General features: G+C 43.9%; 1 protein-coding gene across 1 annotated transcript in view; it reads right to left on the reverse strand.

Annotated features, from left to right (window-relative positions):
* The window catches only part of MBD5 (methyl-CpG binding domain protein 5), a 122,889-nt gene that overhangs the window by 18,583 nt on the left and 88,479 nt on the right, over window positions 1-15,827 (reverse strand). Inside the window, 4 exon segments of the mRNA XM_031057181.1 lie at window positions 9,703-11,109; window positions 11,112-11,672; window positions 13,824-14,004; window positions 14,364-14,466. Of these exon segments, the coding sequence (XP_030913041.1) occupies window positions 9,703-11,109; window positions 11,112-11,672; window positions 13,824-14,004; window positions 14,364-14,466 (2,252 nt within the window).

The following is a 15,827-nucleotide window of genomic DNA, read 5'->3' on the forward strand; positions in this document are numbered from 1 at the left end:
ATTCACAATTTGTAAAGGAAAAATGTAAATTGGGGTGGTGTAAAATCCATCACTTGGAATGAAAAGAAAGGGCAACTGGGTAAATTTGCCATGACAAGGCTACAAAGGAAGAGTAAAAATGTTTATTTGGGTATCTTTATACCCCTTTAGCAAAGCTGAAATATAAATTATTATTATTTTTTTACTTGAGGCAGTTTTGAATTGACAGTGGTCATTGATATGGCTCTTAGGACGAGACACTGAAAGGCATCAATGATCACAAAATATCAATTCCCATTTTTCTGAACAGATACTCTTTAAAAAGGGATTTGCCAGGGCACGCAACTGATAAGAACGAAGCCAAACGTTTACAACATTTTAAACTAAAATTACCATTTTTTAAGTGCCGTAATGTTGTGACAACTCCAAGAGGTACGAAATGAACACAGAACACTTTGCACTGCCCTGAACCCAAGAGAACAAATCTCACCCCTCTCTCCCAGTACCATTATCACTTTTCAGAGCAGAAATTAAACAATAAAGTAACAAAAGGTGAGGTGAGGTGAGAGCAAAGTGCAATTGCAGAGCAGAGTAAATTCCACTCTGGGTGAGTGGGTCAAAAACCTTCATCTTCACAAGAAGCAAATTTTATTCATTTATTTTTAGAAATAAAATCAGTATTTAGAACTAATGCCCCAAGGATTTAAAAATCATGAGAAGTCCCAAAGACCAACCTGGAGATTTAAGAAATTCCCAATGGAAGAATCAGCTGTACCACTCCCCTTGGATGAGTTAGGGAGCACATGGAGAGATTTTTAATTCAGGCATGAGGAAATTATTCTAGAGAGCCTTCCTGAATACCAAGTCTGGTTTGGGTATTTTCCCCATCTCTGTTTGTAATTTATTCCTGCTCCTGTTTCCCATTCTGCTCAAATCCCATTCAAAAGGATCTGCTGTGCAGCAAATCTCTAAGGTGGAAATCTGCTGCCAGGTTTTGGGGAGAAATGGCTCTGTTTCCTCACCCCCAGCTTCTGAGAGGTCCAAAGTGCATTCAACACCTTTCTCCAGATTAATTAAGTATTAAGTAATTGCTACTGAGGGGGAAAAAAAAAGTCTTGATGGATACTGAGTAGGAGGCAGAAAATGTGTTCTTATTTCAATCCAGATTGGAAAAGTTGGGAGTCAGAGAGAGCTGAGCAGCCAGACTTGCAGAAAAATAAAACACCAATAAATACCCCCCCCAGCCTCTGTCCAACCTGGCACAGCAGGAACTGGGCTGGAGAAGTCCTGGGCTGGGTGTATTTAAGAATTTACAGCTGCAGCTGGGGACAAATTTCTCTGTGGCACCAGAGATCAAAACACCATCCCAACAAGTCAATATTCAACTATGAGGACATCCATGCAAAGTCATTTTCACTGGGATATGGAGCTGTGAGAGCTTCCCAATGGCTGGCCCCAGACCAAAGGACAGAATGGTGACAACAGCCCCAGAACTCCAAAACCCCCAAAACTCCAAAACTTCAAAACCATTAAAACTCCAAAACCTTCAAAACCATTAAAACTCCAAAACCCCAAAAACACCCAAAGCTTCAAAACCTAAAACACCTAGAACTCAAAAACTCTAAAACTCCAAAACGCCAAAAACACCCAATCCCCAAAGCTCCAAAAACCTAAAACTCCAAAACCCCTAAAACTCCACAACTCCAAAATCCCAAAACTCCTAAAACTCCGAAACCCCAAAAACACCCAACCTCCAGAGTTCCAAAGACCTAAACCCCCTAAAACTCCAAAACTCTAAAACCCCTAAAATCCCAAAGCTCCACCACCCCAGGGTTTTTCTGTGCCACCCCCAGGCTCTACGATGAGGGTTCATTTTCCTGTGTGGATTTTAGCCGTGTTCCTTTTCTTAAAGCACTGCTTGACAGGTGTTCTTAAGCAAGGACAATAAAATAAATGGGTATTATGGAATCAGTTTGTGCTCAAGAAGAGTCACTTAAAATAAAGAAATCAGAGTGGAAGATATTCATCATGAATATCTCAGAATTGTTCTTCCCATAGATGTATTTTCCAGAAGGACTACACTTAGAGTGTATTAATTAGAGAAGAATATTTCAAGTGCTATTTTACAACTCTTTTCCCTGTGAGAAGCTCTCCATTTCACATCCCAGTATTTAAATAATCTCAAAAACACAGTGCTGGAATTTGTGGGGAAAAAATACTCACTAAAGCAGGTGTGTGAAGCACTGAGAGAAGTGGAAGGGCAGAACTTACTCATCAGCCATTAGCACCTGAAACTTTTTTAGAACTGAGCACAAATAAATCATATTGTGAAAAATGCGTATTTTATGATTGGTTTTTGGAAAATATTAAAATGAATATTATATGTGTTGTGTTAGAAAGTGATGCTGTATTAATTCTCTTAAGTAGTGTGTTAAATATAGTTTTAGGGTACAACCTAAGGTTAAAATAGAAACTATGCTATGTAGGATACTTTTTTTAAAGAAAGGACTTGCAGTAAAATAGCAGCTACAAGACACCTGAATCTTTCAGAGAAAGAGAATTTATTGCTCTCTAATGAGAAGAAACAAACTTCTTCCCGCCTCAAAGGCGCTGTTAGGATTAAGATGAAGAAGCTGACACTGCCCAGACAGAATCCTGTGTTTGAATGGAATTTATGCATCATGTATGAGATGTATGAATATGCAACAGGCTGTTGTTTTTAAGGGTTAATCCTCTGTTAACGTGGGTCCTTTTTTGGGCTTGTGCTGCCCAGAAAAAGGTGCCAGGACTGTCTGCAACTCTTTGTTTTTATTGTCTCATATTGCCCTAATTCAAATTGTCCAAATTATTATTACTCTAATTATATTACTATTTTTATAACCATTTTATTACTATTAAACTTTTAAAATTTTAAAAACAAGCAATTGGCATTTTTCACAGCGTCAATTCCACTTCCTTGCCTTTCAGAGAATCCCAGAATGTTTGGGTTGGGAGGGACCTTAAATCCCACCCAGTGCCACCCCTGCCATGGCAGGGACACCTCCCACTGTCCCAGGTTGCTCCAAGCCCCATCCAGCCTGGCCTTGGCACGTCCAGGGATCCAGGGGCAGCCCCAGCAGCCCTGGGAATTCCATCCCAGCCCCTCCCCACCCTCCCAGGCAGGAATTCCTTCCCAAAATTCCCATCCCATGGGAAGCCACTCCCCGAATCCTCACCCTCCAGGCCCTTGGAAATAATTTCTCTCTGCACATCCATTAAAACCACAGCCAGCTTTGCTTAGATTGGACATTTTCTTGGCTGCTTTTCTAATTTTGAACCTTTCAGGTTTTGGAAATTCTTGTTGGAATGTCTGTTTCCTCTCCTGGGTCATTCAGGAACCCCTCACTCCACTCCCAGCACCTCCATCCCCTCCTGAGCTGCTCCCCAGCTCAGGCAGCAGCAATCTGCAGGATGCTCTCAGAAAGCCCAGTGGGAGTGCAGAGAGCTGACCTGAGATCAGGAGGGTGTGAGAGCACAGAAAATACCCAGATATTTTAATTACCACCATCTCAAAGGGGTTGTGATACCTCACGGGGTCCCCCAGCCACTCGTGAAGTGTCCCAGAGCTGCTGCCACAGTGGGGTGAAACTGGAATTAATCACAAATCAGAGATAAAACCTCAGAGCCTGCATTAGTGGGGAGATTGTTCAATTAGGCATTTCCAGAGCTCCCCCTTGGCAAACACAGCCTGAGTCCTGCAGGATCCCAGAGCAGGAGTTCTTGCTGTACCTCCCCATTCCACGCTCACCTGCACACCTGGAACCAGCAGTTACACATTCTGACAGTTCTATTCCCCCTTTGCTTCTTGGAATGGAAAACATTCAAGATCTTTATCTGCTATCTCCTTTATTACGCTGCCTTCAGTTCCAAAGAAACCAAAATTCAGCAGTGAAGCACAAACTGCTGTCACTCATTCTCCTTCTGGAGATCCTGCAGTGCCCTGAGACAGCCCAGAAATCACCAAAAATGGCCCAAGAAATCAAATATCCCCATCAGAACCAGTAAAAATCCTCAGCTGCCCTCCTCTGCAGCACTCCATGACCCTGCTGGGAAATATTCACCTGCCTGCCCATCATTCCAGTGCACCACCCTCCATGATCACAGGGGGTTTTCATGTACAACAAAGCTGCAACCCTTGAAATCTGAAAAATTCCCCTAAAATTTTGGGGGGGGAAGGGGAAAAAGCCCAGAACTATTTTTGGGGGAAGGGCAAAAAAGCCCAGGACAACAGAAGTCCATAAAGTTAGGCGTTTAACAATTTAATAAAATTAGGGTTTTTAAAAATTTAATAAAATTAGGCATTTAAAAAAATTAATAAAATTAGGGTTTTTTAAAATTTAATTTTTAGAATTTAATACCTGTCCCAATTTCAGTCTTGGCTCTTCTCCCTGCCCATCTCCTGTGATTTCTGCATTTCCCCAGCACTGCTGGGTTGGAAATGACTTGGAGGAAAGTGCTGTGATTGCTCAGCTGCCAGCAGAGCAGTGTTGGAGGAGAAAAGAGTCAAGAAAACAGCACATGAGTGCAGGAGCAGGAATTCAGGATTTCCCCACTCACAGCTGTGGCAGATGCATTGCAAATGAAGGAAAACACTCCACTGTGAATTTGGGAAGTTAAAAATTCAATAAAAAGCATTATTTTCTCCAATAATCCCCACTCCTCCCTCCAGCAGAAACTGGACCTGCCCACTGGTTCCATTTCCAGCGAAATATGTGTGGGAAATCCCACAGAATTAATTGAGGTTTGCTCTGTAATGATATCTTTAATTACTCATCTTTCTACATTCATTTGTTATTATTTTTCACACACTCCCTGACTTTTATCCATATAAAATCCTAGAAAGTCGCATGGCAGTTAAAACACCAATGAGGTAACTGAAAGACTGTAAATTGTTGGCAAATTCCAATTTTAAGAGCTAAAATAACACCAGAAAACCCCAAACAAGCCCTGAACGTTTTCCTTATTCTTCACAGTTCTTACTTGAAGAGAAAAAAAATCGCTTTCCTCTCCCCAGAATAATAACAAGGGAAAATAAGTTATTATTTAGAAGTAAGAGTGGGAAAAAGAAGATGGAAATTGAAGTAAATTTAAGTTTAATTTAAATTTAAGTTTTTTTTTAAATTTAAGTAATGAATTTAAGTAAGTGATTCCTTATAATCTTTCCCAAGCAGGGCAAAGAGCCTCTGGATGTTTCTATAAATCCCAAATAATGGGATATTTAAATTTGCTTTATAATTAGAAGAGAGGGTTCTTGCCATCCTGTCTAGGGTGATTCCAGTTTAATAAGAATTTTTTTCTCAGACACAACAAGTCCCAAAAAGTTGTCAGATACCTTTCTGACCCTGGAGTCCAAAATTCCTTCTGATTTGGTAATTCTAGGTTATAGAAAGTAATTTTGGGGAGCAAATCCAGACTTGTTTGGTTTGATTTGTGTTTCCAGCAGTTTGCACTGAGGTGATTAAATCAAAGCCTCCCAAGCCCTTCTTTTGGGGTTTTTATTTTCCAGCACCATGATCCATTCCCAATTTTCTTGGCTGCATTAAAACGAAGTCCTCTCCTCACCCTCAGTGATTGCTGTTGTCCTCCTCCCTGTTTAATTATATTTTACTATTTTTATTTTGTGCATTTCAACAGGAAAAATTCTCATTTCAGAGAAAGAATTAGAACCTTTTTTTTTGCCAAATCTACCAATTTTTTGTTACTTCTGAACTTCTAGACTCAGAGTTTCCTGTATATTAAATGTTCATAATTGACACCGCTGATATCTTTAATTGCTGTGGTTATTGAGGTTCCCTTAATTTCCCTTCTCATCAGCCCAGAGCTTTTATTCCCAAATCTTTTCACTCATTTCCATCCATCCCATTATTGATGGACATGGATATTTATGGATATGGATATTTAAGGTTGCTTTCTTAGCAGGATTTGGATGTTGAATGTTCAACACTCAAACACAGATCTCCTACCCTGTGAACCACACGTTACCAGGCAGAAAAAGGTAAATAAATAAAACCCTACCATCAAATCCATCACCCAGTGATGCAGCTCCATCCTACAAAAAGAACAAAATCCACCACACACACCCTGAAAATTACCTGGGAATTAAAGATATTATCTGAGGAAGAAGAAAACAAGAGCTGGAATAGCAGAACTTGGTCCTTGTGGTTAAATATAATTAAAAGCTTGGGCAATAAGCAGCTAATTGTGGGGATTCACAGGGTTTTTTCTCTCAGGAGCTATTTCTGAGGAGGAGCTGGTCTGAATTGCTGGCACAGACACAGAAAAGAGATTTAGCAATTAAAATACCTCAACACAAAGGGAAAAAAAAAACAAGCCACAAACTGAAATATGAACATGAGAGGTTCCTTTAGACATCTTCCTCTGCTGAACTGCTCTTGGAAATTCAGTGTACAGGGGCTTTCACCAGCTCCAGCCCCAAAACTGACAGAGCAGAAATCCCAATATTCCTCCTCCAGTTTTGTTACAGAGCTGGATGCAGGCTGGCAACTCACTTTTATTTCAAAAAATTATTATTATACCACAAACCACTCAACACTTCACACGAGTCTCATGGAAAGAACATTCCCATTCTCCTGAAAATCCAAGAGAATTCCCCTCTCTGGATTAAAGCTCAGCCCTGAGCCCTGTGCTGCTGGGAGGGCTCAGCAAGAGGCTCAGCGCAGGTTTCTGCCGTGTTTTAGGGAATAACACAAAAATAACACAACCTCCTTAAAGAAGAAAACATTCTCCAGGCTTTTTCATAGCTATTTGGGGGGAAAATAGTAAAGGTAAAAAGATTTCCAGAAGGTTGTTAAAGTAGGTTTTAGAAATAGAAAGAGTTAAATTTCTAGTTAGTTTTAAAGTTTGAAAGTAGAAAAGTTACAATTGTACAGTAAGTAAGGATATGAAATAGTAGTTTTAGGTTTGGTTAAGATAGATTTTAAAACTGAAAAAAAATATGTTTAGTAAGACAGTAGAAGGTTTTAAGTTTAATAATGGAGTACTGTATTTTGTTAATAGAAAGTACGTAAGTATTGTTTGAAATAAGTTATGTGTGTTCTTAGTGATTGGCTAGAATAACAATCTGTAAGTTTTAGTAATGTGCTATTGGTTAGAAAGTTTTAAAAATATTTTGTAACAAAGAAATCTTGCGTTGTTGCTAAGACACGAGTTGTTATTTTTTAATTGTTTTAATTATGTAATCAGACTGATGTTGTAATAAAGTGTGAGGAATGTATCTCAGCCTTTTTACCTTTACTATTTTCCCCACAGATATTCAATATATAATGAATGAAATGCTGTGTATCCTGCAAGCACCAAACTAAAGGAACAATCTCCCAGAATGGAACATCTCCCAGTTTTCCAGCCTTTGCCTACATGGAGTTATATCTTTTATCTTTTAGATAAGGAAAAAAAGTGTCATAGAGGCTTTGGAATCCTGTGGCTCCAACCCTGTGAGCCGTGCCCAGAGAGGGGGAATGGCAGGAGGAGAGCCCGTGGGGGGTCATGCCCCAATTCCTGGTCCTACAGGGATGATGCTGGAACCTTCCCTCAGTCTTTGACCCATTTGTTCTATTTGTATTTTTGGGGGGAATCAGCCTGGAGCTGCGCGGAGTTACAAGCAGAGGCTGTGATGGACACAGGAACACCACGGGAGCCTCTGGGAGAGGTGGAGAGCCCAGCCAAGGTGGGAACCAAGGGGTTCCTGCCCCAGGGGTTGTGTGTCCCGTGCTCAGTGGGACAGGGAAGGGAATTCCATCCCAGACCTTTGTTCTGTGCAAAGTCTCAGAAGCTGCAGCAGGAAATGCCCCTGTGCAGCGTGACAAGGGAAAAGAGCCACACAAGGACTGAGAGCTGCTTGTTGTGACCGCTCCAGGCAAGAAAAAATGAAAGTTTTTTACCCCAGGGATGGGGAGAAACCATTAAAAGTCATCAGGAACCACAACCAGAGCAATGGTAGAACATTATTTGACTAGAATTCAGCTTTTCTAGAATTCCATTCCATTTTAAAGGAGAAGCTGAGGAATGCAGAGCAGGTTCCTGCTTGGGTTAATGAGAGGCCACTTGAACACTTTGGTGAGACCTGGGTTTTCATTCCACTTCAGAAATTTACACCATTACCATCTTCTAAAACCTTGTTCAACCAGTAACATTCAGTAAAATTCACATTTTTGAGCTGATTCCTTTTTCTCTTTAAACTCCCCATAGATGATAGCAGCAGCAAACTGATGAAGAAACCAGGAAATCTCTCCCGAGATGATAGCAGCAGCAAACCCATTTCCTCTCCAAATCTTCCCTGATGAAGAAACCAGGAAATCTCTCCCTACACTCCTCCAACTGTTTATTCAACCATTTAATTACCACCTTAGTAAAATTACCTCAATAAAAGCAAACACAGGCTTGGCATTCCCTCCTGCTGGCCCCGAAAAGGGTGATTTTGTACATTTTGGTGCTCCCAGGATCTGCTCCAATCTCTGACACCACCTCTTTAATTCCAGCAGGAAAGAGCTCATGGATCACCTGGACATGCACTGCCAGGTGAGCCACAACCTTCTGGGCTTGGAGCAGGGCAGGCTGCAAAAAACCTCCAATTTATTTGGAGAAGTGACAAAAGAGGTTTGGGAATGTCCACAAGTGAATGGATTTTATTCATGGAGAGTGCATAGAAGTTAGCAGAGGGAAGAGCTCTCACAAGAAGCAGGACAGGATGGTTTTGTCCAGAAAAGGGGAGATATAATTTAGTTTACAATTGGTTTGGTTTTTTTTTTCCCTTTCTGTTTTATTTTTGATTATGTAGCTTTTAGCACGAACCAGGTGCACTTTTCACCGGGATAAACCCAAGTTTAACAAGGAGTAATGTCCTGGGTTGTAAGATGTGTGTATTCTATTCCTATTCTATCTGTCAGTCTGATGTTCATGGGGCAGTTTTCTTTATCTCTTCCACAGCCAATCCTCCCTCCAGGAGATCTCTTCTGTCCATGGGCCATTAATTATTAATTATCTTCTGTCCATGGCCACTGAGTGTCCCTGCATGGCTGACAAAATTCCATCATCCCATTGGGAGATGCTCCGCCCAGGGGAGGAGCCAAGCATTCCTACCTGGATACAATCTGAGGTTTGGGACAGCACAGCAGCCTTTGCCCACTGCATTCCCAGAGGAGCAGCTTTCTGCTCCCTGCATTCCCAGAGGAGCAGCTTTCTGCTCCCTGCATTCCCAGAGGAGCAGCTTTCTGCTCCCTGCATTCCCAGAGGAGCAGCTTTCTGCTCCCTGCATTCCCAGAGGAGCAGCTTTCTGCTCCCTGCATTCCCAGAGGAGTAGCTTTCTGCTGCCCTGCATTCCCAGAGGAGCAGCTTTCTGCTGCCCTGCATTCCCAGAGGAGCAGCTTTCTGCTGCCCTGCATTTCTGACTCTGGTAATGGTTTGTTTTTTGTTTGTATTATTGCATTTGTATTTTTAATTTTCCTAGTAAAGAACTCTTATTCCTATTCCCATATCTTTGCCTGACAGCTTTTTAATCTCAGAAATTATAATAATTCAGAGGGAGGGGGTTTACAATTCCCATTTCAGGGGAGGCTCTGCCTTCCTTAGCAGACACCTGGCTGTTCAAACCCAGACAAACATTCAAACCAGCCATCACAGATTCCCAGGGATGGAAACGTGTGACAATCCCCTGGCACAGCCACGTACCTGCTTCAGGACTGCTCTGATTGCAGCTGCTCCCGATGCTGTTGGGGATCCCTGGCGTGGAGGGTGCCTGGAGCCTGGCCTGGGCCGGGCTGGGATGTAAGGAGTTCCCTAAGGCCATTCCTGCCTGGGGGAGCATCCCGCAGCTCCCGCCGGCCTGCATCTGGTTGAGGAGCCCTGCCAGGTGGTTGGAGGGGGGAGCACCAGCACCGGGCCCAAAGCGGGGGCTGGGGTTGGGGCAGGGCAGCCCCGGGGGCAGCGCGGGCTCCGCCAGGTGCAGCTGGGCGCCGGGGCAGGGCAGGGCGCTGCTGGAGCCCCCGCAGCCCGAGGAACTATTGCTGCTCCCGTGGGAGCTCTGACAACTCATGGACTGCAGGAGCTGCGACATGGAGCTGATGGGGAAGGAGCTTTGACTTGGCTTTCTGATCAAATCGGACCCAGCTTTGGGAAGGCCAGAGCTGTCCAGCTGAGACTGTCTCAGCAAGCTCAGCACCGTGGTGGTGGGCTGCTTCCTTTTCCTCAGAGGATCCTTTTGCTGAGACATCAATTTATCTCTCAGCGCTGCCCGGCCGCTCTGCCCTTCCGTGGTGGGGAGGAGCACGTTGGCAGCAGGAGGGAACATGGGATTTAAAGTGCTGTGTCCTTCGGTGCTGCCGCCGCTGGCAACAGGTCCAGAATTGCTACTGCTGTTATTGTTGTTACCAGCAAGTTTATTTTGATTTGCTAGCTGTGCTTTGGCTGCTGCTGAGAGTAAACTGCTTGCTGGAAAAGAGGCAGCGTTGTGCTGGTTCAAGATCTGATTTAAAGGCATTCCCAGCAAACCAGGCTGACTCTTCAAGGAACCGCTTCCGGCCGATGCAGCGGGAAAAACTGCATTGTTGGGAGGATTTAACACGTTACTCATTCCAGCAATTAACGGGTTGGGGATGTCCTTGTACTGACTGAGTCCGTCGTGCTTGGTGGAAGGGCTGGATGGCATGGATGGCCTCGGTGACCCTATGGTTGACCTCGGGGACCTGGGAGGGACTTTGATACCGCTACAGGACGACCCCACGGGAGGCAGCAGGAAGTTTCCATGATCGGACGAGGTGGAAGAAGAACGCGATCTTTGGGGAGAAGCCTCGATCCTTGCGATGCCGGGCGCCATGGCGTGAACGGGGGACGTCACCGGCGAGGGGGACAGGGACGTCGAAGCCGAGTGCTGAACCCTTTGGACGTGAGCGCCATGGTTGATGTGGGCGGGTTTGACGGTGGGCAGGGGCAGGTTGCTGGGCAGGGGCACCACGGCGGGGGGCATGCTTACATTCATCACGGGTACCTGAGAGTGGACACTCGAGTGGAAGGTGGTGGGGTTCATGATCACGGGGTTCTGGTTCGGCGGTTTGCTGGGAATGGGGTCCAGTATGCCATACCAGCCGAAAAGTTACACAGGGGTTTTTTCATGACCGGGCTCTTGGTGGTCAGGGTGGGGGAAAGAGGTATATTAGTCCTTCCAGCCATTGCACAGGATGACTGTATGGGAGAGCCGTGGAGCATGACTGACGGCGGAGACAGAGGCGTCCTGGTCATGTGGATAGGACTGGAGTTGGGTGCTCCATGAAAACTGGGATTGTTCCTCGTGAAGACGTCGGGGCTCCCGAGCGGGTCGGTCCTGGGCGAGATGGAGCCGTCCCCGTAGATCTGCGACCCTGAGGACGCCGGGCTGGGCATCCCCCCGTGACTGCCGCGGTATGGAGACTTCTGCCCCAGTTCATTGCTCCCCAATCTCTGCCTGGGATAGGCAGGATGGAGCTCTGCTTGCTGGCTTCCAGCCATTTCTTGCACATAAAGCCTACCCATGGCATTAGATGCCCCCATCATCAACTTGAAAGGAGTCTTACATTCCGGCATCACAGAATTTGTAATTCCTTCATGTGATTTATTCCTCATCGACCTTGGAGTTGCTGCTCGGGTGGGAACTACTGGCGTTGCACCTGGCGTGGGAAACACACAACAGTTACTACTGGCTGCAAATCCAGTGTCCCACTCAGGGCAAAGCTGCTGAGAGTGAAAACGTTCCCAAAAAGCTCAGGGAGCCTTTGGCTAAACTTTTGCTTCAGCAGAAATAAACCCTCAATCACCGAGCTGGAAGGGTGCCTGTCCCCAGCTACACAGCTGTAATTCCATATCCCATAGAAACATGGGAAACCTTTTTCCTTGCCTTTTGCCTTTTCCAAGCACCCCCTGCAGCCTCCTGCATCTCCAGCATTCCCCCTCTGGCAGGAGGAGCTGTGGCAGGGAAAAGGAGCCTCTGGCACCATCTATTGAGGACAGGAGGAACAAAGCCCATCCAGGACTGAGACTCAGTTCCCACAGAAAATGTCCTGTCCCAAATGCTGTCCCTGATGAGGCTTCCTGAATGCTTTCTGTTTGTTTTCAGGATAAAAGCCCTGGGGATGTTTGCACATGATGGAAAAATTCCCTGTAAATCCCACTTTTGAGGCTACACCTTCCAACAAACAGGAGACCACTTTCCATCTTTAAATAAATAGATTTTTTTCCCAATGTTTTACTTCCAGACTAGAAGCACAAGCAGCTCCAGGTCTGGGGGACTTTCTGCCAGTTTTGCAGCTCTGGGAATTTGCAATTCAGCTTGCAGTGCTTGGCATGCAGCCTCTGGATGTGCAAAATTCAACTGGAATTGGGAGCTAAAAATTCTGTGTTCAAATGAACTCAGAGGTGCCTTGAAATGCCTCCACTCATCTTTCCTTCAGCCTGGTCAGACAGCACTGACAATTCTGCCTTCATCCTATCTGCTGCAACGTGAGAGAAACAAACATTTCCCCGGTCCCAAAATAAAACCAAAGTCTCATTTAGGGGATAAAACTAAAGGCTGAACTGCAAAATAAAATAATTATGAGAGGCCTCACCTTGAGTGCTGGAAATAAGCAAATGGTCACACACAAATGTGCAAAAGTTTTGCTTACAGGGGGATTTATTGGGGAATTTTCTTCTTTGCCTATGCACAATTTTCTTCTTTGCCTCTGACCGACAGAGAAAGTAAGAGCACAGAAATATATAAATTACCTCCTTCATTTTGCTGATTTTTTGAAAACAGGAATGTAATTTAACTACTACTCATTGAAAAAATTGAGCAGGGAAATGCACAGAAACTTGGGAAATTCCACTGCTACTTAAAGCCAAAATTACACTGAAAAAAATTTTCAAGAAAAGTTTTAAATCCTAAATTTCAATGTGAAAAGGCAGAGGCACATCAGTACTATGAACAGCACGGGTCTCTTAGCACTGGCACTTCTCTAAAATTTATTATTTCTTGGTTTTCTTGTATTTTTTCCCCTTTGAAGTGGGAAGATCAGTTGGCAGGTGCTCTCACAGCAATGAGGGGTGCAGGAGCTCAGGCCTTTTCCCAGGAGCTGCAATCCCAGAGCACAGAAATACAAACTCAGCCCCTTCGCTCCTTTGTCCTGCCCACTGGGATTCGTAATTCTCTTCAGAACCTGTTCCTGTGATCCTTACCAAGTCCCTAATTTTGGGTGAATTTCTGGGTTTGGAGCTCTTTCAGTGCTAACTTTGCTTTCACTCCAGGTCTAAGGGAGCCTTTGTTTGGAGAGTACCTGTCAACTTCAGCCACCAACAAATTTCCTCACTTTTTTTTATCGATGGGGATAATTAAAATGCTAATCCAGGTTGGTGGCCAAAAATAATCCTTGAGAAATGACAGTGGAGATCTCCTCTTGCTGTCTGCTCTCCTTTACAATACAATTTCCCATTTAGCCAAGTCCTTAGCCACATCCTAATCCCTTCATAATCACTTTATTCTGCTCCTCTAATTTCCCATGTGACAGAATATCAGACATATTACTACAGTTCCAAAAGATGAGAGCTAATGTATTTTCTTTGTCTAGAACAATCTGATATCTTTTCCAAGAAAATCATGCTCTTAGTCGGGGCTGACCTGCTTTCAGACTCATTTTCTATCTACCTCCATCTCTGCCTACTCCCTTTATTTATTCCTTCAATCTGCTTATTTTTGCACTCATAGACTTTCGGGGTGGTTTTGCACAGTAATTACGCGTATAAAAATCAGATTATTCCATGATTCTGCATGATTTCATTTTACTCACTTGTTCCACCACCAGGACTAGTTAGAACCAGTGAAGGATGTGGTGCTTCCATGCTTTTGTGAAGTGTAGCCACAGCAATAATTTTCCTTTTGTGAATGCATAGTTTGGTGACATCTTCGTCCGCTTTAACATCTTCAGCAGTTCTCTGCTTCACAGCAGCTCCAGGATCAAAATTAAAGACCTGGCAGTGAAAATTCCAGTGTTTAAAAGAATGACTACAGGCAGCAAAGTCGCATAAATTAGGAATTTTATATTTTATAAAGGAATTCTCCTCTGTTCCTGACTGCTCCTATACTGCCCAACGGATTCCTTGACAGGATGTTTGGAAACAACAATTAAAAAATGAATATATTTATAATAACTGAGTCAGATCCTCTGCAAGAGGGGCTAAGGCAGAGGGGAGCTGAATTTTCTATTTCAAGATCTAACTTTGGGTGGACACCATTTATTTTAGAGATGATCTGGACAGAGTTTGAGTCACCAGCACGGGCAGCTGATAAATACTATTGCACCTAGATCCAAAATGATGCTGTGCTTTACCTTGGGAAGAACAAGAGGACATTCTAGGCCACACTTGCACGTTCCATCAGTCAGCAAGTAAGTCTTCACCTGCTCCAAGCAGGATAATAAAGACCCACTGGGACTGCAAAGGAACAGAAATGATGAATATGAGCTCTTGGATAGGTCAGGACTTGTAGCTGCTCACAAGGACAGTGGGTAAAGTCACATTTCATGGTTTTTTTCTCATAGTATTTCTTGCTTTTATTCAAGAATTGAGATAATACTTACAGAAAAAAAAAAAAAACCAAACATATTTTAAGGGAAACAAAACTGTTGCAGCTGGGTCTCTTTGTTGCACAATGTTTGGTTTCATTCAGCTAAAATTTGGACCTTCTCACTGAAAGTAAGAAATATTACACCAAGGAGCCAGGCCAGCCAGCTCCTGATAAACTGCACTTGGATTTCTCCAACTCCCACCAGAAAATCATTATCTCCACTTCCCAAAATAGGGTACTGGGAACTCTGTTATGGCAAAATCACTAATTCATAACATGAAAAAAAAACCTTCTTGTGTCCCCAGCCTGTAACTTGCAGATTGCTCTTTATTGCTGGGCCAGCTGAGCTGTTTATCCTGAATAAAACACTGGTTATTAATGGCAGCTGTAAATAGCCCTAATTCGAACAAAAACAGCTCAAGTGGAATAGTTTGGATCACAAAAACACTCCTGACTCAAAATTCCAAGCTGTGATGAACTTTGGTGCTTAGAATCCAACCCATAAACACCTCATCCTGCACGAGTCACATCGAAAGCAACATCTGCAAGTGACATTTAAAGTCCTGCTGACAGTTTAAATAAGTCATTTCTTTGCCAGGCATGCCCTGAAATAGTTATTTTTGGGAGAAGTGCTCAGGTTGAATCTGTGTAGCAGTGACAGTTTGGAGGGTGAGGAAGATGAAAGAGCAAGCTAAAAATAAAGGTCCAGGTCTGGTGACTGGTCAGGAGTCAAACCCTCCCTGTCTGAAATCCTTGGGGAGCAGGGGGAAACTGCTCTTTGCTTTTATTTATTTTCATTAAAGCAGGATCCTGGCTGATCCCTTTGGATGTTCCCACCTGTCCCGATCATGCTGAGCCCAAACTCCACACGGGAGGATGTAACAGCTTCCCAAGGGAGAATCCCACACCGACATTTGCTCTGGACCATCCCATCTACACCCAAAATCTCTCCAGACACTTCCTGTGATCCTTAAAATCTCCTGTTAAAAGGCATTTCTGGGAATATGCTCTGCAGTGAGGATGCTGTTTCATTTGCATTGGCTAAAAAAGGCTACTTTTCCTGGGGTATTTTTAGCAAAAAGTGATTTTAAATAACCTTGGTGTGCTGTTTGTCTGGGCATACACAGCCAGTGCAGGCTCCAGGAGATGCTGGAGTGAAAAGGAGCGTGTGCCAATCAGGGAGTGGGAAGGAAGGTCAGTCACTGGATCTGTGGGATCCAGCATTCCT

The sequence above is a fragment of the Geospiza fortis genome, unplaced genomic scaffold (assembly GCF_000277835.1).
Source record: "Geospiza fortis unplaced genomic scaffold, GeoFor_1.0 scaffold112, whole genome shotgun sequence".
In the NCBI taxonomy this organism is placed as follows: domain Eukaryota; kingdom Metazoa; phylum Chordata; class Aves; order Passeriformes; family Thraupidae; genus Geospiza; species Geospiza fortis.